Here is a 26,738-nt window from a genome sequence, read left to right as displayed (position 1 = left end):
GGCACTGCTTGGTCTCACCCTGGGTTCCCTAGGTCCTGCACCAATTTCTATCTTCCAGAGTCAGACCACCTGGATATTTGAGGTTTAGAGCACTGGGTCCTCAGGGCCCTCTGGGACATCACAGGCAGCACTAGGTGACTCAGAGCCCCTCTGCTGAGGCTGTCCCACTCTGATCAGTGCTATGCCAAAGCCCCTGGTCTCCAAGCTCCCCACCCTGGGAAATCTCTGCTCTTTGCAGTCTCTGGCTACTGGCTTGTTTGATGCTGGCAGCTCTCTCCATATTTCCCATGGCCTTCTGTTTTTTTGTGTAGTTCTGGAGTAAAGGAAGTCACTGTAGTTTTTCAATGGATGTCTTGATCATTATTTTGATTCAAATTTCATGTTTTTGCTGGAGTAGGTACTAGGGAAGGGAGCTAGCTATTCATTTCCCATCTGTCAGGTGATCCAGGCATCTAGACACACTATCTCACTAGATTTTTCCCAACAGCCTAGTGAGTAGGGAGGACAGAGAGGAGTATCCCTAAGATCTAAGGAGGTAAAGCGATTTGCCCAGTGTCATATGGCTGCTAAATGATTGAGCCAGAATTTGAATCTGGTTCTTCTGACTCCAAATCCAGTTTTTTCCATTATATTACATCAGTCCATCATACTATACTGAAAGATGTTGGTGGCCCTTAGGCCTGGTGCCAGGTCTTTGCCAGGGCATTCTATCAGGGAGGCAAATACAAGAAATGGCTCTGGCAGCAGGAATGCCTTCTAGAGCAGTAGCCTTGCCCCATACTCATGGAAAACCTCAGGGCAGGAGAAGGGGAGTTTCCTCTCAGCTGGCTTTCCGCATGGCTGAAAAGAAGAGAAAAACAGCTCTTCTTCTTCCTCCTCACTCGTTTGTTTTGACTAGCTTGGCTTCTTGATCTTGTCTAAGGCCACCTCACAAAAAGTTGTACCAGGAAGCTGGGGAGCAGGGCAGGTAGGGTGTGGGTTAGCAGAATGGGAGGTTACGGGAGGAAGGTGCTCTTAAGTACATCCCAACCCCACCTAACAAGTACTATTTCCTTCTGCTGTGGAATGCCTAGAATCAGAGTTCCCTCCCTTCAGGAAATGAGTTAAATGCCACCAAAGTGACTGTTCTTCCCTTGATCTCTCAACAACAGTGACCCCAGTTTCACTGACCCTTTCCACTTGCCTGTGCATGGTTGTCATTTAAAAGCGTCTCATGTGAGCGTGATTTCTCAAGACAGAGTCTAGATGCTCATATTTTCCTCAGCCCCTCACAGGGAACAGTACAGAGTGTGCTCTCTGGGTATTATCTCCTGCTCTTCCCCATTCTCCCAAACTGCCCTGAGGGATTTCTAGAAGGAGCTGAAAGGTCCCCCGACTTCAACAACACTTACATATTTCACAAAAGTCTTTACTCGAGCCATGCAGAGGATTGTAACCCAGATGGACACCACAGAGCCCAGGAAGTCACAGTACTGAAGTGTGTCATAGTCCATGATGCACAGCACAGCCACCCCAGGCTGGTCACAGGCATGATAGAACTGAAGGGGGAAGGAAAGGGGAGGTCAAAGGTCAGGCTTCAGCAACCTAACGCCAGGTACTCTGCCCCTCTGCCCAGATCAGAATCATTTCTAACTCATTCTTTCTCATGTTTCCCATATCTAGTCATTAAATCCATTGATTGCTTCTGTTATCTCTTTTGTACTCCCATTGCTACCACCCTAACCCAGGCCTTCAGTATTTCTCACCTGGTTTACCAGTAGCCTAACTAGTCTCCCTCCCTCTAGTTTTTCTCTGCTACAATAGTTTCTTATTGACTATGGGACAAAACACAAAATCCTTAGCCCAGCACTTGAGACTCTCCATAATTTCCATAAAGCTCAAGGAGGCAGTATGATACAATGGAATAAACACTAAATTTGAAGTGACAGGACCTGGCACAAATCCTACTTGTGATACTAGTGTGACTCTGGGCAGGTCACTTGGCCATCCTGGACCTCAGTGTCCTCATCTGTAAAATGAGGGGGTTAGAATTACTAGATGCCCTGTGAGGTCCCTTTTAAACTGGAATTAATCTCTGTCTCCAGTTTTATCTCATGACTCTCCTTTACACTACTTGAAACTCCAGCCAAACTAGACTCTTTGATGACTTCTACACTCCGACAGTACTTTTCGGTCCCTGTGCCTTTGTCCAGGCACCATCTGTTGAACTCCCTTGAGCACCACCACCACATATGTGAAATCTGTTCCAATCTCCAGGCATGAGTGATTGTATCTCTTTCCTCAGGACATCCAGAGCACTTTTTTTTCCTGCCTCTCCTATATGTTAACTGTATTCTACTCTGCATGATACGGTCTGCATGATATGCATGATATGTATTCTACTCTGCAAGACATTCAGCCACGTGTAAGCTCTAGGAAGGCCAAGTTCATATTCATCCTCATCAGGCTAGCCAAGTACTCTGTACACACCATATGCTTAGTAAATGCTATTGCATGAATTAATGAAATACTACTGCTAACCTCTGGGAAGGTCCCTTGTCCTGAGATACCCTCCTGGTGTGAGGAAAGGGGCCTTCTCTGAAACACTAGTTCCTTAAACAGATGCTCATACCTGACAAACTGCCTTTAGAAGAACTCCCAGGCAAGCCCTTTCCAAGGAGTGGGAAAGGCTAGATGGGAGGAAAGAAAAAACATATGATGGGCACAGTAAGAAAGAAATGGGAAATAAAAGGCAGTACCGTAGAGAAAAACATAGTATAGGCGTAGACAGATGCTTCAACCACGTAGTGGCGATAGACAGCAACGGTGACAGGGAGCAGGAACATGAGGTTGCTGAGTGTAAGCAGCAGGGTGGCCACATTCTGCTGCACCACCGTTTGGGCCTTGGCATCATCAGTACAGCTCCAGCCCTGCCAGCCTGCAGGGACGGAAGGGAAGACTCATTCGGTAACTACTGGAATTTAGGATGGGAGTGGGAAGGACAAGAAATGTCCCAAAACAGGAGGGAGGCTAGCACTTAAAATCTGATCCCCAGGCTAAATCCCACCCAAGGTTTCCTCACTGATCTATTACACTGTAAGACTTTTGATAGTTGGGGATTTTATACTATTTGTAAATAAATGAAATCACTTAATCAAAAAAAGAGACTTGTTCCCTAGTGCTGTTGGGATGTTGGTTCCTCCTCTATAATACTAATAATAGTGATGATGATGATGATGATGATGATGACGATGACAGCTGATATTATATAGTGCTTTAAGGTCAGCAAAGTGCTTTAGAGATAGGCTTTTATTTGGTCCTCATGACAACCCTGTGATGTAAGTGGTAGGCTCCAGTCCCTGTCTGACTTTCAATAAATTGCTAGACAGGCCCAGTTTTTCCCTTCTTCCCTTTAGTTCACTTTAGTCAGAGGTCAGTTTGGGTTTTTTAAGCCTTTTTCTAGCAACTAAAGGAAAAAAAGCAAAATCAAACAACTCAGGGTACACAGAATTGAAAAGTTACAGAGCATGGGGATGTTATACTAAGATATGTTTCCTCAGGATTTCACAAATCGGATCAAGAGGGCTTTAAACTGAAAAAGGAAGAGCAGGAGGAAACTGCCCTCATAGATCTGCCAAGTTAGATACCACAGAGAGTCGTAAGTATAGCACAGAAAGAATATCAAATGAGAAGCTCAGTAATCATAGGAAATGATATTCAAGATGAAAGCTATCAGATGGTGACACACAAATGCACAAAGTACAGGTAAGAAAGAAGGTGAGCTAAAAATCCTAACCTAAGGAGAAAAATCCAACCTCACAGGAGTAGCACTGAGATTTGACAGGCTGAGATTCTCAACTGGCATACATATGGCTGTTAAAAAGGTGTGTCTTACTTAAAAGAAACAGAAGAGATGAAAGGGTAAGTAGCAGTATATGCTATGAAGTTATACTTGTGTAAGGAAATCAAGGAATCAGAGGGGGGAAACCAAGGTACAGAGCAGTTGGTTGAAGTTCAATGGAGGGAGAAAGAGAAGGAATATTTTTGAGGGAGTATACAATGATGACCTAGAGAAGAGAAGGAAAACAGAAGAGGAATTCAGGAGACCTCAAACTTGCCACAGAGGCATATTATAGTGGGGAAGGGGGAATTTAATTAACTGGACATTTGCTGGAGCTCACTGCCCAAACCAAGCATCTGAACAATAGTTTCTTTCTTTTAAAAGATAAAGAGAAGATGTATATGAACTGATGCAGAATAAAATAAGCAGAGCCAATAAAACAACAGACACAATTACTACAAGGTAGAGGAAGAACAAAAACCCGTAACTGAATGATGCATAATTATAATGATCAAAGGTGTCCCTGGAAAAGAGTTAGGCAAATGTATCTTCCCCTCTTTTTCTACAGAAAGGGAAGGGAGGGGTGTGTGTGTGTGTGTGTGTGTGTGTGTGTGTGTGTGTGTGTGTGTGTGTGTGTGTGTGTGTGTGTGTGTGTAGTATAGGTCAATGTGTTGGTTAATTTTGTTAAACTTTTTTCTTTGTTTAAGCTTTGTTACTGGGGATGGCTTGCTACATAGGAAAAGAAGAGGGACATATTTGGAAATAAAGCTAATATAAAGATAAAAGATATCAATAAAAATAAGGGTATTTTTTTTTAGAAAGTTGAAGAGAAAATGAAAGGGAAAACTGACATTCTGGATCTGATTATGACCAGCAAGGAAGAACTAGATGTTTATGTAGAAATGATGGGAACCTTAGAGAGAAATCTTAGGGTTTATGAAAGAAGTGAAGAAATCTAGGCATTGTCTTCTGTACACTTCAGCATTTAGAAAAGTGAGGCACCTAAGGACCACATGAGGACTGGCTGAAGGGACTAGGGATATTGAGCCTGAAGAAGGAAATACTTAACAGCTACAGGACAGAGATACACAAAAACATAGGAGGATGTCATGTGACAGGGAGATTAGTCTTGTTTTATGTGATTGTAAAGGGCAGAACTAGGAGCAAAGTATCAAAGTGGCAGAGGCAGATTTCAGCTTAGTATGAGGAAATACTTCCTGACTACTACAGCTGTCCTAAAATGGAATGGATGGCCTCAGGAAGGAGCAGATATCCTTTCACTGGCGGTTTTTACAATGAGACCCAATGGCCGCTTGTCAGAGATATTATAGACAAGATTCCCATTCAGATATAAGTTGGACTAGACGATCTTTAAGGTCTTTCCTAATACTAACATTCTGCGGCAGAAACCAGTACAGCCTCCACACTAATCAGTCCCCGTTCCTATTTAGCATGGGCCTGGCTTCCTCTGAAGAGGGCCTTTCCAGAACTGTCCCTTACCTACTCTCCTCTATTCAAGTTTTGGGGCCAAGATACCTCCAGGCACAAGAGATCCAATTAAACATTCCCCAACTGTGCCAGTCTAACTGCTAACTTTCAAATTTGAAAGCTGGATTGTTACATGCCCATCTAGGGAAACACCTACTCAAGGCCAAACAAGAGATTTTATAAAGTTGTAAATAGAGTTATTACAGAGGTAGTAATATCAACTCAAAATTATAACTAACAATTAGGGAAGGGACCTTTAATCATACCCTTGGACCAGCAGGATACCACATAGAGGGTACAGGTGAAGACAGACAATCCTCCTCTGAGGACCCTTCGAGGCCATATTCCAAATCCCTCCCAAGTTATCAGTTTTCCCATCTGTAATCCAAGCCTAGGGACCAACAGCTAGGCAGCTGCCTTATTCTGCCCTAGAACAGAGACCTTACAAAATGTTTTCTTTGGAAATCCTGAATTAAGGGAATCTGACCACGGCTAGCCCTCCTTCCTGCATCACCAGGAAAGCAAGGAAGTCTGAGCTGGCCAAGCCCCTTTCTACTCCTCCAGTTCCAATCAGCAAGGGTGACTCAGCAGTCTTGGGGCTGGAGTTGGATGCGACGCAGGTCAGCATTGTCCCGATGCTGCTTGCTCCCTAGAGACCTCAGCCTCACTCTGAGGGAAGAGGCTCTGACAGACCTGAATTTACCATCGGAGAGGGAGCATGTTCCAGTACACAGCACCTTAGGCAGGTGGTAAGATACGCTCCCAAGGCTGCAGGGTGAGGAATAGAGGGGACACAGGAAATGTCTTTCACAGTATCATTCTCCCTCAACCCTCCCTCCAATGAATGCCTGGGCCAGGCCTGCAGGAGAAATATGGCAGCTAAATTATTGTTATGGGGATTTTCTTTATTAACATACTTCCATGGAGGCAAGGGAGCAGTATGAGCTCTAATCAATGCCCTCTGCTGCTGCTTCATGAAAGGAGCACTCAAGCAGTCACTTGAATACTGCCTCTTGCAAGGGGGAAGCAGCCACACTTCTCCCCTGATTTCTAAATCTGAGATTTCAAGACTTTGGCTTAGCTATGCCAGGCAACCAAGTGGAATGTCAGGTACAGAAAACAGCTAGTGGGTCAGTCTGACTGGAAAAGGGAGCAATATGAAATATTACTTTGGGAAAGGTGGGTGCGAGTCATATTGTGGAGGGCGTTAGATGCCAGACTGAGGATTTTGTATTTTATCCTCGAGGCAACTACCACTGAAGTCAGAGAGCAACATAGTGAAGTCTATGGTTTAGGAATATCAATTTGGAACCTTTGTAGAGGAAGGCTTGAATCGGGGACAGAGTGGGAGCAGGGAGGATCAAGTAGGAGGGTGCTGCAAAGGTCCTGGGGAGAGGTAACGAGCTAGGATAGAGCCTGTGTGAATGGAGAGAAGGGGATGGGCACAAAACATATTGTAGGAGGAAGATTTGGCAAATGGAAAAACAACATACAAAATAGCTACGACAATGGATATGGAAAAAACAACAAAAACCTGAAACTGAATGCTGTGAAAGTATAATGACCAAGCCTGGCCCCAAAGAAGAGATATGAGAATATTCTGCCTTCCCTCCTTTACATAAATATAGAGAACACTATGTAGAATGTTGGATTTGGTTAATATATTGGGTCATATTGCTTCACTTCCCTCCCCCTTTTTTTTTCTTCTTTATTTTAAGACATAACTCTCTGACAGGTGAAGGAAGGAAGGATATACTGGGAAACAAAAAAATATATCAATAAAAATGTAAAGGAGATGAATGACAAAAATATCAATAAAAATTATATTTTAAAATAGGACTTGGCAGCTAATAGGATATAGGGAGAGGGAGAAAGAAGAACCATGGATGACTCCAAGATTATAAATCTGAATGACTAGAAAAACAGCGGTAGTCTCAACAGAAATAGGACAGTTTAGAGGAGAGATGGGATTCAAATCAGGAAGTCTCATTCTAGGGAGGAGGAAAGGCCTGAGGTGGGGTATCAAGACGGGGATCTAAGCTCCACATTTCCTCATCAGTAGAATGAACTCCCCTCCCTGGCCTACCAGGGTAGGGTCTGGGTAATGAGGTAGAAAGTCTTAGCAGCTCCAGGAATGAGGAAGGTCCCTAAGAAAAGCATAGCAGGATGCTGAGAGGAAAAAAAAACAAAAACAAAAAATGAATGGGGCATTGAAGAAACAGGGAAGGGTCCCTTAACCTTGCCTTTCTTCTAAAGGGGCTTCCTTTCTTCAGGGCAGAAACCTTGCCATGCCCCTAGGGCTGCTAGACTTCTTACACTCCTTGCAATGATCTCATAGGCCAGAATTCTGGTTTCTCCACCCTACTCCATACTGTCCTAAGGATAGATGGCTGGGTCCCCAAGATCCTAGGAATCTAAGGGGGACTATGACCCAGGGTCCTTTCTGGGTGTGAATTAGAGAAACAATTCCAACCTAGAGTCTCCCCTCCCAGGAAAGAGTCAAGTAATACTCACCAGCTTTGCAGGTACAGCTGGCATAAAGGTACCCATGTCTTCGAAGCAGTCTACACTGGCCATAGGGGCCACAGTCATTGAAGCAGGGGGTCAGGGACACGGAAGCCTCTACATTGGCCTGAATCTGCTCACACTCACTGTAAGGAGCAGAGGGACACACAAATAAGCCTAGATCTTAGTTAGCAATCTGATCCAAAGCCTCTCTGTTCTGTGCCTTGTTTCAGGTCAGTCTTGCCTTCTACATCTTCCCCCTCTTTTGTGTTCTTGCGACTAAGGCTGCCCTTCCCCATATTCGCTTCCTGGGCACTTAAAAAGGGGTAGGGAAGCCCATACTGTATGTAATATTAAGATGGAGGGTAATGCAATAAAAAGAGCACTGGAATGGGGGTCAATTGTCCTGGGTTTGAGTCTAGGTTCTGATACTTACTAACTGTTTGACCAAGACACTTAAACTTTCTCAGCCTCAGTTTTCTTATCTGTAAAACGGGGATAATAATATTTATATCACCTACCTCACAAGGTTGTTAAAAAGACAGTGCTTTGTAGACTGTAAAGAGCTAGAGAAATGTAAACTGTTATTATTACCATCCTCTAATAGTAATATCCCTTCAGTGACTGAAAGAAGGACAAAAAGGCCAAGCAGGGGACAAGCCCCCAACCAACAGAAAGGGAGAGCCCATGCTCCAAAATCTGGCCCTTTGGAAATCTCAGGGAGGATCCAATCTGTCCTGTCCTGGGTCCCCTGACCACATCCCCTCGGACACTCACCTCACATTTGTTGGGCAGACGAGCTGTAAGGAGAGGTACCAACTGCCAGTCTCTGGATAGGGGACAGAAAGCATGGCCTCACGAGAAGAGTCAGACAAGTACAAAGAGTATCCTTCGAAAAAGGCTAAAGGGACAAGGAAAAACGGGTTGCTGCTGGTTAGTGGGGCCTCCAGTGAAACAGGAAGGCCTGGGGAGCCAAAGATGGAAAACTTCCTTCCTCTAATACACTGTTACCCATTTCCCTTGCCTTTCAAGTTGGGTTGAGGGAACTAAAGTCTATGCTTTAGTTCCTATGCCCTCCCACAGTTTAGGTGTTCCAGGGACAGGGGTCTTCCCTTAGGACTGCCTCTTTCCCCAGAGGCCCCAGGGACAGGGGCTTCTATTTCATTCCTGTACCTGTAGTGCAGTTTTGAGAGGTATTGAGGCTGAGGACAGGCGAAGTGGCACTCAGGCAACCAACCACTGAAATGTTGTTGCTGCCCAGAGTCTGCAAGGGACAGATTCCAATGGTCAGTCTTAGGCCTCTGTGCCTACCCCCAGCCTAGGCCCAGGAGTCAGACTTTCCCCATCTAACTCGGAGGTTAGAGAAATGGGTATAACTCCATCTCTGTTTGCACCTGAAATGACAGGTATGGGCCTAGTCTGATTGCTGAAGGCCCTGCCTTTTCCCCATCTAAATTCCATCTTTCTTCTAAAGCACACTTTAAATACTTTTTTCCACGAAACTTTTCTTGACCACCCTAAAGGGTGTCCTCTTTCTGAGCTCCTTAAAAACCATTTTGGCAGTTTTTAAATAAGACAGGCTATACTCTTTTATATAAGGCTATAAATAATATAAGATAGACTATAATTATGTGTGAATGGTAACAGCTGATTATCTTTTATTGTTTTCTAAGTATTTCATATGTGTTAGCTTTGTCTTTCCAGCTCCACTGCAAGGCCCTTGAATAATCAGGCCTGAAACTCAGCTGTAAAGGACTAGTCAGTCTCTCAGCCTCCAGCTTCTTTCCCTACAGTCCATTCTGAATACATAGCCAGATGAATCTTTCTGATGCCTAGGCTGGATCACATCATTTCCGGGCCCAAAAACCTTTAATAGTTTCCCATTTCCTGGAGGATAAAGTTCAAGGCTCTCTACAATTGGGCACCACTTTATGTTTCCATCTGGATCTCATACTCCTCCCCATGATTTGTTCTATTTTCCAGCCAAACTGATTTCTCTATACTTCTTTTCTGGATACACCCAGTGATTCCTCCCCAGGTCCCTCCTTCTTTCACTGGGTCTACTCACCTTGCTCCCAAATGCTTTCTCAAATCTTTGTTTAGGTAGCTACTCTTCCTGAAATCCTAACCCTGCCCCACAATTCCACACCCCTTTAGGCTCTGTCTGTAGAATTTTATCTACTTATCCTTCAAAGGTCCGGCTCAGATCCTTTCTCCAGGAAACTTTCTCTTGTCTTACCAATTCAGTGCTCTTTCCCCTCAGGACTCAAAACATTTTGGTTCTATCACACCTCTACACTCGACACACCCTTCCTTGGGTTGTATTTCTCCATATTTTGTCCACTCTGCTCCCCCACTTACGGGGCAAGTTCTTGGGGCAAGCTGGACCAAGGCTTGTTCATCTCTTTTATCTCCTTCACTACTTGCTCAGCACAAGGTCCTACACATAACAAGCACTTCGTAAATGGCTGCTTAAATGCAGGGACAAATGCTTCCGTTGCTAGACTGGAGGCTCCTTGAGGGTAAGGACCACATTTTCCCTCTCTTTCCTCACCCTTCCCTCAATAGTGCCTGCCACAGGGCTGGACACACAATAGGCATTTGGTAAATATTTAAAGAATTGGCAATTTCTAGTCTCTGCCACAGCAAGGTCTTTGGGAAATAAAAGTCTCTCATCAAAGAGAAAATGAATATATTAGAAGGTCTGGGGACTGTGGTGAAATTGTTGAGGGAGTCAAGAACTAAGCTTGGCACACTGGCAGTGAGCACATTGGCTCTGGCGACCTGTAATATCTCTGAAAGCTTCCTCATGTCACATTCCAGGAAAAATCTCTTCCCACCCACAGCCCTCCAATCCCAACCCTAGGCAGGCACCGTATTGAGCTTCAGGCTGACGATGAAGGTGCTGCCACTATCCATGCCTGTGTTGAGATTGATCGGGAACAGGGTGGGCAGACTGGACCACACAATGATCCCAGAACCACTCAGGGGCCAGAAGCGCACGGAAACCACATCCAGCTCCTCCCGAATAACCGGGTAGCTGAGAAGGCAGAAGCCACTCAGAGCCGAGGCATTTCGGAAGTCCCCGACAGGGGAAAAGGGGCTGCTGCCCACACCCATCCTCTTGCCAAGGTGCCAAGGGCTTCGCCCCATGGACAGGGAGGCTGCTGATGCGTTGAGACTCTGGTTCAGGCTGATGTAGGAGACAACCAAGGGTCCCAGACTCCCTGGCCGGCACACTGCCCAGAGAACAAAGGGAATGAAAGTCAGCAGCTAGGAGGGAGGGAAGTTGCAGACCCAGGAAAGAAGAGGTCTTGAAGGGGAATACATTGAGGGAAGGGGAGAGAGCTTCAGCAGCCTTGGGAAGGAAGGGAGGTGGTTCAGCCCAGCAGGGCATCACTTGGGCCAAGTAGGAAAGGGGTCTATCTTGGGGAAAGAAAAGCTCAACGGCTTCCATGAGTCTAAAAGGAGAGGATTAGGATTAATTTCAGAGATGAGAAGAAAGGGAGCTCCAGGGGTATGGGTGAAGAGAATAGGCCGGCTCAAGAAGCAACTCTCAGCAGGGATTTGCAGGCCATACTATGGCCAGTATGGGTGGGCAGTGCTTCAGCTTGAGATTCCATGTGATTTAGCTAATAGTGGCAGCTGAACAGTTGTAAGAGGGATTTAGGAATAACTCGGTATAATGCTAGCCAACTATTCCCAAGGCAATGGGAAGGAAAGGAATGGTTTGAATAAAGAGCTATGGGACGGCAGCATCTCCTTCCCAAGCCTCAGAAAATTATCATAGTGTCAGGATGGTGAAGATGGTGATAAGCCAGGGGCTGGCCAACCTGTGAAGGAGGCAACAGCATCGAAGGTCACGCTGATGTTGGGTCCTGCCCTGCCCTCAGCTGTCACCTGTAGCCAAGTGTCCCAGGGGGGTGCAGGTAGGTGCAGGCGGCAGGGCTCGTGCTGGTCTGTACAGCTGAAGACCTTCTGAAAGGACTGGGGCAGGGTGCTGGGCCCCACAATGAGGCGGACTGGGCAGACCTGGCTCCCATTAGACACACAGCTCCTCAGCTCTAGTTGGAGGTCTGAGGTGTACTTGGGGATGAAGACCCTGTAAGCCAAAGGGACTGTTTGTTGATAACCTACCACTCAGTTGCTGGGAAAAGCCCTACGCCCAGGCCTTCACCAATGTCCATGGTTCCCTCCACCACCCAGTCCGCTTCTCTCTGCCACATCATTACACTCTCCCCTCCCTCCCCTTTCGCCACTTAGTTTCAGTCTGGGACCGAGTGTCAGGAATCCTTGGTTCTGGTCCTAGTGTATCATTTAACAGCTACAGGCTTCCCCCCTGAAGTTTCAGTTTCACCTCCCCTATTTCCTGGGAACTTTTCCAGGCTTGTTTCCTTTTATTCTCTTTCACATATTCTTTATTCTAGCCAAACTGACCCCCTAGCTGTTTCCCTTCCAAGACACTTTACCTCCTGCCCCTGTGCCCAGACGGCCCACTGCTTCTCAAAATCTCTAGTTTCTTTCAAAGTATAATTTGGGAGCCACCTCCCACAGAAGACTTTTCCTGATCTGTCTTCCCACCACCACCTTATTCCCTACTTCATTTGTATTCTTTCTACTAGAAATTATTTTGTATCTAACTTCTATGTACTTTGTATTTACTTATCTGTACACATGTTGTATCCTCCCAGTAGAATGTAAGCTCCCAGAAGGCAGGGACTGTTTGACTTTGTATTCTCAGCATATACCACAATGCCTTGCACATAACAGGTATTTAATAAATGTTTTTGAGTTAAATTGGACATTGTGAGGATCAAATAAGATAATAAATTTTGGGGGGGAGGATGGAGACACAGAACAGTGAGAGGCAACAGATGTGCCTCTAAAATTCAATGATTCAACCAGATCTAATGCCCAATCCCCTCCTGAGTGCTGGGCCCTGTACGTGAGGACTCTGACCCCCAACTCACTTCAGATGCCTCAACTGGGAGCCAAAGAGGGTCTGTGAGAGGGGCATGTCAGGCTGTAGAATGGTAACATCAGTCAGTCGTAGCACCAGCATGTCTGGTTGGAAGATGTAGGTACAGGGGGGTAGCCACGCCCTAGAGAGAGATGAGAGAAGGAGGAGGGATAATGCTGGATACGTATTTTAGAAATGGCATGGCGGGGATTTCCAAGGGAAAAGGTCACTATGTTATTGGGTCTGAGGTGATGGGGGTGGGGGGGGAACTCCTAAGTCACAGTACTCTGTGTGGGATCTCCAAGGGAAAGAGAAGGCAACATCAGGGAGAGGCTGTCATGCCAGAGGGGCCTGAAAGGGTAGGGAAGGGAAAGGACCTCCTCACTCTTACCTTTATTTCTATCTTCTGGGGTGAGCGGGGCAAGTGGGCTGCGATGAACCAGTCGCCAGGTGCAGGGCTGGAGACATTGATGACAGTGTTGTTGTGTATTAGCTTTATGGAAAATGAGGGCCGGACTGTGGTGTTGGCTGGGAACTTGGTGCCCAGAGGGTTGATGACTGGAGGAGCACCATAACGGAAGTGGCTGGAGGCAGAAAGAACAGGGAGGGATCAAGACCATGCTCCCTCCCACCGGCAGGAAGGGTAGATGGAAACAAATGGTTGGAGTGGAGGTCAAGGTCCTGGGCAGCCCGAGCCAAGACTGTATGAGGGAGCCAGTTAACATGCAGGTTGAGGGCCCCCTCAGGAAGCTGAGATGGGGGGGAAGTGTGCCAGTGAGGGGCAAAGCTGACCGAAAGCCAAGCATGCAGTAGGAGGGATGCAGGGTGAGTCATGAGGGGCAGATGTGGAAGGGTACCAAGAGAGCGTCAGGCTGGCACATACACGGTGATCTCCACATCTGTGCACTCAGAGCCTGGGCCCTTGAATGCCTGCAGCAGCCAACGTAGCAGCGCTGTGTCAGAAGGCACCCGGAAGTGGTAGAGCTTGGCGCTGCCATACCAGCTGTAGAAGGACAACTTCTGGGGGCTCTGGACAAAGTACTCATATGAATACATCAGGTCTGAGGGACAGAAAGAAATGGTCATTTAGGGCGGGGCAGTCTTTGAGGACTGCTCCTTCCCTGAGGCAAGCAACTAGCTTCAAACAACACACCCCATCCTCCCCTTCAATATATCACACACCCCTCCCCCCACACATCCAGAAACAGCATCAGGTTTGGGGCTGAGAAGGATGGATAAAAAGAAGTCCTCAACGCATCTACCATGAGCACAGCTGGCATGAGTCACTGATGCTGTCCCTACCCACTAGAGGTATATTTCTGTGTGTGGACCTTTATTATAAGAAGGCAATGTAGTGGAGGGCCACTGGGTGATTTCAGGAGTTGAGCAAGTTGGACTACAGTCCCAGTTCCATTATTTATTAGTACTATGATTTTGGTAAGTCATTGGACCACTCTAGGCCTCAGTTTCCTCCATTTATAAAATGGGGATAATAATTCTTTCCCTATCTATCTCACGGGTTATTATGCAGGATGGTGAACTTGGAATAAAGAGAAACCGGGGGTCGAATCCTGCCTCTGTTATGCACTAGTCATGTGGCCCTGGGCAAAACATTTAATCTCTTAGAGTCTCAGCAAATGGAGTTAATACAACCTGCAATACCTACTTCACAAGGCTGCTCTTAGGATCAAAATGAAATAATATACATAAAATACTTTGTAAATCTTAAAGTGCTATACAAATGTCATTTATTATTATTATTATAAAACTAGAAAGTGCTATATAAATTAAGCTACTACTATTATTAATAGTAGTAATTTATAAGGGAAGGGGAAAAGGGAATAAGCATTTCTAAAGTTCCTACTATATGCCAGATGCTGTGCTAAGCACTTTTTACAAAAATTATCTCACATAATCTTTACAACAACCTTGGGTGGGGCAGCTAGGTGGCGCAGTGGATAGAGCACCAGCTCTGGATTCAGGAGGACCTGAGTTCAAATCCGGCTTCAGACACATAACACTTACTAGCTGTGTGACCCTGGGCAAGCCATTTAACCCCACTGCCTACCCCCCCCAAATACAACAACCCTGGGTGGGAGGTGCTATTATTACCCCTATTTTACAGTTGAGTAAACTGAGGCAGAGGTCAAATGCCCAGGGTCACAGAGCTAGAACTAAACTCAGGTCTTCCTGAGTCTAGGCCCAGCATTTTATGCACTATACCACCTAGCTGCAACAATTTATACCAGTCAGAAACATACTCTTTACCAAACAGTTTAAATACCTTATCCTGGCATTTAAACTGCTCTACAATCTGGCTCCTATCTATTGTTCTGGCTGCATCTTTTTATTATTCTCCTTCACATAGTCTACACTCCACCCAAATTGACATTCTTATCTTGCCTTTTGTTTTCATGTTTTTACTGATAACATTCTCTCAAAATCTAGAAAATCTCCTTTCCTAGGGGTGGCTAGGTGGCGCAGTGGATAGACCACCAGCCCTGGAGTCAGGAGGACTTGAGTTCAAATCCAGCCTCAGACACATAACACTTATTAGCTGTGTTACCCTGCGCAAGTCACTTAACCCCACTGCCTAGCCCCCCCCAAAAAAATCTCCTTTCCTTCCAAGTTCATGTCTTCCATGAACCTTTCCTTGACTTCTACAACTTCTCACTTCAACAGAAAATGGTCATTTTCTCCTCAAATTTCTCCTAGCACTTTGCCTTGAACTACCCCCTAGTAAATTATCCCTATGTGTAATTATTTTTTTTTAACCATACTTATTTGGGTATATGTCATTTCCACCCCCTTCCTCTCATAATAGATTGCTGGTTCTTTGAGAATAGGGTCTGTGTCATAGCTATCACCATCATCCAGCATTGTGTCTTTCATACACATTTAAGAAATGTTTGTTGAAATTGTTAACTGAATAGGGCAGAGTTATTCTCATTTTACATTGAGAAAACTGAAGTCCAGAGAGAAGTGACTTCCCCAGGGTTACACACCAGAAGTCAGGACAATTTCTACCACATCATGTTGCCTCAGGGTCACTTCCAGCCTTTGGACTACTAGCCTGGCCTGACTGAACTCTAGCAGGAAGTCCCAGAGGAAAATATGTGGTGGATCCTACGTTCTAGTTTGTCCATACCTAGGGGAACAGCAGCAGCTGTTCTCCACCAGGCTGCTGGAGTTCAAGTTAAAAATGGTGCACTGAGTGTTCTCACCATGATAATCACCATGGAGCTGAGGTGTGGGGGAAGATACAGTTAAATATCCTGCTTGTAAATACAGGAGGTATTCAGTGCCAGGAAGGTTTAGGTTGCCCTCCTCCTGAGCAAAGAGGCACGGAGAGAGATATAACCCTGCCCTTAATTTGAAGTGAGTGATCTTAACTTTTCTCAAGCTCCTTTAACACTGAAGCCAACCACTGAAGCAGGGCCATGGTGCCCCTCTGACCCCTCTCCCCCAGTCAGACTGGTAGGAAGCAAAGAAAGATCTTGCTGGGCATCAGCTTAGCTCAAATAGGCTTCTTTCTGGCCAGAGACTCCAATACCAAGATTAGGGGAGTCCAAGATAGAAGATTTAGAGGCTTGAGATTTCCAAATTCTTTAGCAGAAGACCCTAGAAGAAGGAGATGGTAGACAGTTTTGAAGGCCTCTGATCCATCCCCATCCCCTATTTCCCTAGTCCTGATGTCCTGGCAGAGGCTGTCAGAAAGGTTGAAATGACTGGATCCTGGGAAAAATGCTTGCATTCTTCCTGACCAACTAGGGTCAGGAAGAGACCAATTTCCCTGAGTCGATGCCCTCAGGACAGACAGCACCAACAGGATTGGCAGGAGGCAAATGGAGGGCTGGCACCAATGACTGAAAGGGGCTGACAAGTAGGAAGAAGAAGCGAGGGGTAAACTTCTCATGGGACCAATTACCAGGAGACTCCTGCTTCAGTGACTTAGGGCCAAGGGAGCTGACAAAGCAGTTGTCTCAGAGATGATGCTAGGCAGAAAATCATTCCTATCTTATAACTAGGAGAAAAATACAGAGTGAAGGGACTTGTCTAGAGTCACACAATAGACAGTGACAGACCTAAGTTCAGGTCTTCTGATCCCAGGCGGTATCCAATCAGCTTTGAGTCTCTGAAATGAGGATAATGAGCCTGGAGAGGAGGAGACTTAGGCACATAATGATCGTCTTCAAGTATCTTTTGGCTCTTTTATTATTTCTTTATGTCTTGTGGAGTCATCAGCTTTGTCTAAAAACATGTAAAGGGATCCCATGTGGTGTTCCCTTATTCTGCTTGGCCCCATAGGGCAAACCTTAGACCAATTCCATGGAAGCAGATGTCACGTCAACATAAGGAAGAACTTCCCAAAGCCTTGCTACAAAGTATTTCCTTTTTACCATCAATTTATGTTTTGTTTTGTTTTGTAGGCAGTTGGGGTTAAGTGACTTGCCCAGGGTCACACAGCTAGTAAGTGTCAAGTGTTTGGTCTGAGGCCGGATTTGAACTCAGGTCCTCCTGACTTCAGGGCCAGTGCTCTATCCACTACGCCACCTCGCTGCCTCCACCACCAGCTTTCAAACGGACATTATTCAAGTGCTTATTGTGGATGCTGAAGAGGAGAAGCTTTCTCCTTCAAGCAGAGAGGGGTCTAGATGACTTCTGAAGACCCTTCCACTTCTCTGATCACAAGTGGAAGTCCTGACCTGCTGAAGTTGAAAGTGACTCACACCAGCCTCTCCCTGGGGACTTTAGCTCATGAGCTGAAGGCTCTGCCTCTGTTATTTGTTTTATTGAATTAAGGGAGGATATGGGACTTACTGATGTGCTCCAGGAACCAGAAAGGAACACTGAGGGATGTGCTTCAGAAATTCCAGCACAGCAGTGACCCCCGGCATAGTGAGAACTAGGTGTCAGGATGCCCGAGTCCCCTGGGTAGCTGACTCAGCCTGAACAGCTCACATAGCCCTTGTGAGGCCCAGGGCCAACTCAGCTCCAGAGGGATTAGACTAAGCCAAGGCCTCATTCCCAGAGAACACATCAGGCTCAATTATATACCAGTCCTTCAAATACTGTGATACACATGCACACTCGGTGGGGCTCTTAAACAAGGACAGGGAAATCTAGTCTTCTTCTTTGAATCCTTATGGTAGACTCACTTTTTCATGAAGGAACTGTTCCTCTGAATTCAGGAGGTGGTGTGGTGCCAAGACAGCTGAAGGAGGATCTGGGCAACCTAGGTGCAAATCCCAAGTTCTGTCTTACTCTCTATGTGACTTTCATTAGGTCCACTCCCCTCTTTGGGATTCAGTTTGCTCATCTCCACATTAGAGACAGAGATATTGGGATAGTGTCCATTAAATAATCCTCTAAGTAACCCACACTGAGACTGTTCCCCTCTCCCTGAGCTTGAAGGTACCCCATCCCTCATACCCTGGACTAGCAGCAGGGTATGTTGTCAATTTCTCAATCTAGCTCAGGCCCCTCCAATGACTATTCATTACTAATCATTTTCTTCACCATTAAATTGGCCATATGTCCCCAGTTCCTCTGCACAAAGCAATCAGATCCAATCTGGGTGAAGTCAGCTTGCCTACTGCCTCATCTCTCCTCAGCTTTCTAGCCAAGGTCAGCCCCGTCCTCTTCAACCTTCCTTCTCTCTCCAAACCTCAGGACATTATTATGAGAATCTGAATTTAAGACATATTTACTGACAGCTACTACATGAATGGCTCTGTGGTAGGCTCTAAAGTGAAGACAAAGGTGAATTAGACAGATCCTGCCCTCAAAGAGCTCACAGTTTAGGAGAGGAAAAAAAATATATACACAGATAAATATTGTGTAAATATGCTCCAATAAATCTATGATGTGGGTACCCCTTCCAGTGATAAGCTCACTAACCCTGTCCACCCAAATTATAGCTCATCTACAACTTAACCTGAGACACTTCTGTTCATATCCTTGCCGAGGGGGGTCCTGTTCTTGGGGATTTCCTCTCGTTCTCCTGGCATTGTATCTATGCCAATGGAGTACACAGGCTGCCTATCATGATCCTTCACTCTAACCAACAGCCAACTCATCTCTTTTTCCCAGTCATATATATCTCTCATAATATCCTTTACACGGCCTTCCCTGCCACAATTCCTCATTTGAAATAGGTTGTACTCGGCTCACATCTGCCTCTCCGTGACCCTCTGGGTGATCCCCAGCTTCAATTCTTTGGAGATCATGTTATAGCAACCCATACTACAAACAGTGTGATAATTACATAAGAGAGGTAACAGAATGCAACAGGGTCTTCAGAGGAGAGCTCATTTCTGGTGAGAGGAAGAGGGAAGGAATCAGGGGAGGCTTCATGGAAGATGTAACATTCGAATTGAGCCTTAGAGGCTGGGGGGCCTGTCAATAAACGGCATGAAGACAGAATGCAGTCAAAGTGGAAGGGGCAATGAGAACAAAGACCAGAAGGTGGAAAAGTACAGAAGATGTGTTAGGGAAGCAGTGGATAGTGCAGATTAAAGGGCAATCCAGAGAAGATATGAGGATCTGAGGTAGGCTTGAAGGTACCCCATCTTGTCTTCCTAAAGGGAGGCTGGAGGAATCTCCCAGGAGGCATTAGAGTTCTCCCATTGAGCTTCTGTTCCTTCCATCCATCACCCCCCTACCCCCCACAAAAAAAGAAAAAAGAAACAAAGAGAGTGAAGACTCAGATCACAGAGTTTTAGGGGGATGGGAACAAATTTATAGCATAATCTCTGATTGGGTCACTGTTCAAAAAAATCTTAAATTAAAGCGTTAAAGCCAAAGAGCCAGCTAGGTGGTGCAGGGGATAGCGTGTAGGGCCTAGAGTCAGGAAGACTCATCTTAACCAAGTTCAAATCTGGCTTCAAACACTCACTGTCTATGTGACCCTGGGCAAGTCACCTAACCCTGTTTGTCTCAGCTTCCTCATCTATAAAATGAGCTGGAGAAGAAAATGCAAACCATTCTACTATCCTTGCCAAGAAAACCCCAAAACGGGGTCATGAAGAGTGTGACGCGACTGAAAACTGACTGGACAACAACAAAAAAGCCACAAACGAATATATTCCTAATCCTGGAATTCAAGGCCACCCATAATCTGGCTCCAACCCACTTTTCTAGCCATCTCTCATACTAGTATATCTCTTTCAGTATATTACATTCCAGCCAAAATGGATGTCTCTATCCCTTTGTCTTTTTTGGTTTCATTCTTCATGCTTGGAATGGACTTCCTCTTATCCCCAATCCATATCCTTTCCTCTGAGGTACAACTCAGGCTCCCCCCTCTCCAGGAAGCCTTTCCTATCCCTTCCCCTATTTCCAATATCCAAAAGTGATCTCTCCCTCCTCCAGAGGATTTGGGTCGGTGTCACATCTATCTCCAATACCCAGCGCTGCTCCTCACACATGGGGGGCACTAAAATAAATTCTTATTGTGAAATGAGTTGCTTAGGGTAATGTTATACTGAATATGCCTGTATTTCAATTGAATCCAATGAGGTTATTAATATATTATAACTCAACTCCACTGCAATGTTGTAAAATCCTACTGTTAGGGACTAGGGCTGACTATCCCAGATAAAAATGCATTGTTGAATAACCCAGGTCGATCTGAAATAACTAACCCTCTCCATCACACCTCAATTCTCCCTCCCAGCATTAAAGATATTAGGGAGGGTTTAAAGAAAAAAATTAAGGATATACAGGCCTGCCTGTATAGCTGTACTTTTAAAGGGGTCATTGGGAAAGAGTGACAGGGTCCTCCAAGGCTGAGAGCAGCAACTCTAGACTAAATCTGGGACTCCAAGCATAGTCTCTCTTGGTGAATGGCCCCTTCTACAACACCCAAAGTCATAGTAAGTGGTAGGTAAACACAAAGTGGTAGCATTGTCTTATCAGGGCTTCTTGTAGTCATTAAAAAATGGCCATATTTCAACATAGTCATATTGTCTTAAGAAGTTAAAGCAATAGACACAGGAGCTGTCCCAGAAACTACATCCCTGGAAAAAGCAGCTGGCAGAGGGAAAGAGTCCCTTGAGGACACTGGCTGAGAAAACAGATAAGACTTGATTTTCTCCAAAGCTGCCTAAAGAGACCAGACACCTACAGCAGCAGCTTCCACTTCTTAGATATCCCTTCTCCCTGGAGGGGGCAGAGATCTGACACTCCCATCCCCCCAAAAGGATCAGCTTGGTAGGCTTTCCTTTGGAGAGTACCTTCCAGGATATAAGACAGCATTAAGGGCTTTGGACAGATATTCCAGCCATATCCAGCCTATATTCCCTTGGGACTCCAGAAGGAAAGGCCTTTGACCAGCCAGCCTGGGGCCTTAACTAAAAAGGCTCAGTGACATAGCTCAGGGTTATAATCTCACAGCTTCTGACAGCTTCAATTAAATATAATTAAAACTTGGCAGGTCTGCCCTCCACCCTAAGAAAGCTACAAGGGCAAAATGTCAGTAGTGTGAGGAGCAGGATATCGTGGATTAAGGAAAGGCAGAAAGATGACAGCTTGGGCACCCAGTGGCAAAGAGAGTCCAGGAATGTGGATGACTGGATGAATACGAAAATATTTGTAAGCTCATCCACTTCTACAGAACTGTTTCATGCCAAGGAACTCACTCTTCTGAACATCCTCTAGAAATCCCAGTTAGACAAGACGGTGGTGACTCAAGGTTCCCCTTTCCACCACAAATTCAACAAACGCTTAAGAGTTTACTACACAGAAGACACGTTCTGCAGAAAGGGGAGCTTGCAGTCTAGCAGGAAAAAGGTGACACAGGAATTGAGACAAGTTCGGTGAGTCCTTCAAACGTCTCCTTTGTAGCAGGGAGTAAGATTTGGGCTCAGGTAGTGCCACATCAAATGCACAAGTCCACCACTTCTCTGGCTTCTCCCTCTAGTGCTCTAGTCAGATTTGCATATGCAAGAAGCCTAGTGCTTTGGTTCATGGATACATGGACCACTGAGTAAAATTAGGTTGTTACTCACAAACATCAGGCAAAGATAACCCTGCCCCAGAATCACCCCCTACCTTGCCTGCCTCCTCAAGTATTCCTTCATGGGGCTAAGCAGAGCGATGAGCAGAGGGGCCAGAAGCTCTGGTCTGGAAATTCTCCCAGCTGCCATTCATAAAATCAATTTCAGGTAAGCCTCTGGCCTGTTCCTGCCCCCTGGCCTATATATTAGGCCACAGTTGGATAGAAACAACTAAGGCCAAGGAAAATAATAATCTCTCTGTGTTTACAACTCAACCCACAGGCACAGGTAGAATCCATGGGGGCCTGTGGTCCTCCTGAGGCTGGGCTTTATTCCAAGAGAAAGTCTGGAACATGATTTGGAGGTGAGGGAGCAGAGGCTCACTGTTGGGGGTAGGAGAGGGTGGGAGAGAGAAGGTGAGACAAAGGATAAGCAATAGGCTGGTTGGAGGGATTACACAGGGACAGATACCTCTTCTCAAGAGCAGGGTAGCAATAACCCAACTACCTTAGGCCTTTAGTCCTGAGGTAGGAGGATAGAAGGGAGAAGTGGGGAAATTGGTATTGAAGCAATTAAATCAGGAATTCAATACTCACGAGAAGAAAAACAGACCTTCATTCCAAACAGTGCAAACCTAGAAGGCACAGACTCCTGGAAGGAACAGGAGCTGGAAAGAAATATTTCAGAGAAGCCAAGGAGACAGTTGAAAATAAACTACTCTGAAGCACTGATTCACCTCTGGTAGGGGTATCAAAACATGTCCCCCCTTTTTTTTTAACTGTCTCTTCTTTGACCTCTGCAGTTCTGGGACAACCTTTAACCAGCCATCAACAGCCTCCTAATTGCTCTACCTGCTTTCAGGGTCCCTCGTATCCAAACATATAGCTGTCAAAACAATTCTAAAGCACAGGTCTTTCCCTGCTCAAAAGTCTTTAGAGGATTTCTATTTCCGCTAAGATAAAATAAAACTTTTTTAGCCTATGATTTAAAGCTCTCTACAATCTGGCTCCAGCCTATACCTTTCTATGCCTATTTCACATTATTCCCTTTCACAAACTCTGGATTCCAATCACCTGTTCTACATGTTAGCTAAATTCAGCATTCCATCTCCTACCTTCACCCCATGATAGGCATCTTGACTGATAGACAGAAGGCAGCATATGCTAGGTAAGCCAAACCACAGCCACCACCGGCCCTGACAATCATCTCCCCTCAGACCCCCCAACAGAAAGCCCCCAGACACCATGGTTATCATGGGCCTAACTTCCTCACCACCACAAGCAACAGATGCTGACCAACTGCCACCGACAGGCAGATAAACACAGGAGCCCTGGGATGGCAGCATCCCTCCCCTGCCCTGGACCACCCGCCCTGCTTCCAGTCCAGCTTCATAACCACCATTTGGGGAAATGGCTCCTGTGGAGAAAGAACCAGCCCTCCCAACTAACTACCACACACAAGGAAGGCAAGCCAGCCTCGATTAAGCAGCAAGGCACCCTGAGGTTAGACGGGGAGGCAGCAGCATGTCAGAAGGTCAAACCACCACCACTTCCCTTCAGACTTTGGGGGAGATGGCCCAGGATCCCAGGCCAGAGAACCTTGGGGAAAACAGTGCTTCCCAAAGGCCTCAGCCATTATCCTGGGAGGTAGTCCATGTGGAGCTGCAGCCTGGCAGCTGCTCCTGAAAGTGTTACAGCCACAGCAACTCAAGACCCAGAAAAGAAAGTTCTTGTCATTAGAGTCCTCGGTGTGATTTTTATCAGTAGAAAGAATATTAAGGAAGAGGTTTTGCCACTACACCCTAGGACCATGGGACCTTTCCATTTGATTTGCAGTCGAAACCTTTCATATGTGTCATTTTTCCATTAGTAAGTCCTTCAGAGCTGGGACTGTCTTGCTATTTTGTTTGCATTACCAGCATTTATTGCAATACTTCGTAAGAATTTATTAAATGCTTGCTTCATTCATTCATGCCTAGAGCTCACTTCCTCCCTCCTCACCTCAGCCTCTTAAAATCCTAAGTAAAGCCTTGCCTAATCTCCCTAGCTGTCAGTGCTCTCTTCTTCCTCAATTTTGTGTTTACTTATCTCTGTATGCTGTACCACTCACAGGAACAGTTTTCATTTCGGCTTTGAAGCCCCAGTGATTGTGACTCTTGAATAAATATAGGGCAGGTGCTTAATAAATCGTTGGATTGTCAAGCCAACAAACCTCCCACTCAGCCATCTTAGTTTTCTGTCCAATTTGAAAGCTGAAATAGGATTATTCCCCCCAAATGCTGCCACTTACTTTTGTCATGTGGCTTCCCCATCCCTTGAAGCAATACTCCACAAGAAAAAGAGGAGACAGCTAAAAGGAAGAAAGTCAAGAAATGGCCCAAAAGTGTCCCTGGGACATATCTGAGGTCCCCAGCAAATTCTAGGGGGTTGAGAAAGGGAAAGATCATTTCTCCAGGTCACTTCTGAAGTTTACAATCCAGTCCCCTCCCCAATCCCCTTAAGTTCTCTATAATAGAGCTCTGTGAGATTGAGAGAAGTCTTAAAGGTCACAGCCCCACCCCAACTCATGATTGTACCTCCACATCCTGATCCAAAGAAGGAAGTCAGCCCAACACTTTAATCTCAGGAATTCTACTCCTGAATCCAGCCCTCCAGGAGTTCAATCAAGAAATCATTACCCAATTAAATTAAACATTTATTAGGTACCTACTACTAGCAAGACACTCCTAAGGTCAGCCTATTGTCTGTATCTGAAACGAAGTCTATCTTCACTCCTCTTGGCTTTACCTCCAACCACCAAGTCAGGGGACAGCGGGAAAGCTTCCCCTAAAGCCCAAAGCTTGCCATCACTCAGCAAGGCCACCTTGAAAAGAGTTAATTTTAAGGGAGAATGGAGGCCACTAAAACTGGACTCACTACAACTGAAGTAGAGTGCTAAATGGCAATACCTATCCACTACTTACAATAGCCTCTGCTCTAGAAGAGATTTGACACTTATCTAGACCTGCTCCAGAGGTCCCTGGGGTCTAGTGTTTAGCACAGTGGCTGGCACACACAGTAGGTGCTTAATAAATGCTTGATGTTTTTTTGACTCAGGTCCCTAGGTCCTGTTCAAGCAACAACTTTTCAGGTCCTCTGAAACCTGCCAAATCCCTGGCCAGAGCCTTCATCGGAGACCAGCTGCTTAGTATGATCTGTGCCCCGTGAACATGGAGTTTAAAGAACGACCCCCTCCTTACTCCTTTTCCAATTACAATTAAGAACCTGCCCTCCTCACAATACATTCCGATGACTTCTCCCCCGCTCTCAGGAAGAACTTTTACACGGAATGGACCACTGCCCTCTCCATCCCAGGCAGCTCAAATTGCCTAGGGTCCCAGTCCAGCCTCACTCCCTCCCTTACTTTACAGAAGAGGAAACTGAGGCCAGTGAGGGGAAGTGACTTGCCCAAGGTCACACAGTGGGTCGGTGGGAGAAGCGGCGGTCTTTGGAAATTCAAACCTCCCCTCTCGCCCGGGCCATTCCGCTGCCCCCGCCCCGCGGCAGGGGGCCGGAGCAGGAGCAGGTGCACTGACCCCAACAGCTCACACCTCACTACGGTAAAGTCACAATGAGGCGGGCGGGCGTGCGGGGGGCTCCCCGGGCCGCCCCTCCCAGCAGTCCCCGCAGCGCCGGGGTCCCCGCCGGCCGCCCCGGCCCGGCTGGGGAATTGGGTGACGGTCCCTCACTCACCGGGGCCGCCGCCGCTCGCGTTGGTGGCGGGGACCGCGGCGGTGGCGCCGGCCGAGGGGGTGAGGCTGACGAAGAGCAGCCACGCCAACGGCCCCGCCGCGACCCCGGCCCGGCCCATGGCTCCGCCGCGCTCGGCCCCGCTCTATCCGGCCAGCGTGTCCGGCCTCCGGCCGCCCGCGCCCCGGCCGCCACAGCCGCCGCCGCCGCAGCCGCTTGTGCCCTGGGCTCCCATCGCCGCGGCCGGTCCCCGGCGACCGCCGCTGCCCCCGCCCGGGGCCACTTCCGCCTGCCAGGCCCCGCCCCCTGCCCTGCCCGGCCCCGCCGGCACCTGGGAGGAATGCACCCCCCGCGGGGCCCCGCCGCCGGGGTTACACCTGTCCCGGGCGCGGCGAGGGCGACGCGGGGATGCGCCCTGGGGCAGCTTGGGGCGGTCCTCACTGCACTGCGGAGCGCGGCGCAGCGCCCGGGGGTAGGCAGGCCTGGCGCGCGTCCAGCGGAGGAGCAGCGGGCCTCGGGCTCCCCATCTGTAAAATGGGCGACCCACCTGCCCGTCTGCGAGTGCGTGAAAAGTTACCCGTGTTGTGGATGGAATGCGGAACTGGGAGTCGGCGACCCGACCTGTGCTTCTGATTCATTCTTCAACCTCGGACAAGTTCCTTGTCGTCTGTGGGCCTTCCTCTATCTGGCAATAAAAAAATGAGCCTCAATTTCCCCGTCTATCTGACAGCTCCTACTGTATAACAATAACTACAGCAACTTGAATTTGCACAGGAATCTGGCTTTATGATAACACATGCACCTCCCTCCCCTCTTTGGAGAGATGGCGGACAATGGGAACAGAACATTTCATATTTCATATTTCAGGGGCAGCTAAGTGGCACAATGGATAGAGTGTTGGGATTGGAGTCAGGACGGCTAGAGTTCAAATGCGACCTCAGATTAACCATATGACCCTGGGCAAGACACTTCACCTCTGTTTGCCTCAGTTTCCTCATCTGGGGAATGGGGATAATAATAGTACCTACCTCCCAGGATTGTTGTGAGGACCAAATGAGAAAATAATTGTAAAGTTTGTGCCTGGCACTAAGTGCTCTCTGAATGCTAACTGTTGTCATTATTACTTCTATGGTTAAGACTTGCTTAGTTTTACTGTACTACTTTTTTCTCTTCTTTGTTACTAGTAGAAACTTGATAAATAGGGAAGGGGAGGACCATATTCAGGAATGAAGGCAAAA

The 26,738-nt window shown here is 46.7% G+C and overlaps 1 protein-coding gene across 1 annotated transcript in view; it reads right to left on the bottom strand.

The window, feature by feature from the left end:
- PGAP6 (post-GPI attachment to proteins 6) overlaps nucleotides 1-25,716 on the bottom strand; it is a 30,295-nt gene extending 4,579 nt beyond the window's left edge. The window contains 12 exon segments of the mRNA XM_021006568.2: nucleotides 1,392-1,538; nucleotides 2,739-2,917; nucleotides 7,823-7,959; nucleotides 8,591-8,714; nucleotides 8,987-9,077; nucleotides 10,688-11,052; nucleotides 11,647-11,915; nucleotides 12,784-12,902; nucleotides 12,904-12,915; nucleotides 13,165-13,357; nucleotides 13,657-13,834; nucleotides 25,504-25,716. Of these exon segments, the coding sequence (XP_020862227.1) occupies nucleotides 1,392-1,538; nucleotides 2,739-2,917; nucleotides 7,823-7,959; nucleotides 8,591-8,714; nucleotides 8,987-9,077; nucleotides 10,688-11,052; nucleotides 11,647-11,915; nucleotides 12,784-12,902; nucleotides 12,904-12,915; nucleotides 13,165-13,357; nucleotides 13,657-13,834; nucleotides 25,504-25,621 (1,932 nt within the window). The 5' untranslated portion in view covers nucleotides 25,622-25,716.
- Between the last annotated feature and the right edge of the window lie 1,022 nt (nucleotides 25,717-26,738).

This window comes from Phascolarctos cinereus, unplaced genomic scaffold (genome assembly GCF_003287225.1).
Source record: "Phascolarctos cinereus isolate Bilbo 61053 unplaced genomic scaffold, phaCin_HiC Scaffold_4;HRSCAF=312, whole genome shotgun sequence".
In the NCBI taxonomy this organism is placed as follows: Eukaryota; Metazoa; Chordata; class Mammalia; order Diprotodontia; family Phascolarctidae; genus Phascolarctos; species Phascolarctos cinereus.
Note: the sequence above shows the minus strand (reverse complement) of the source record. Positions and strands in the feature narration are given on the sequence as shown.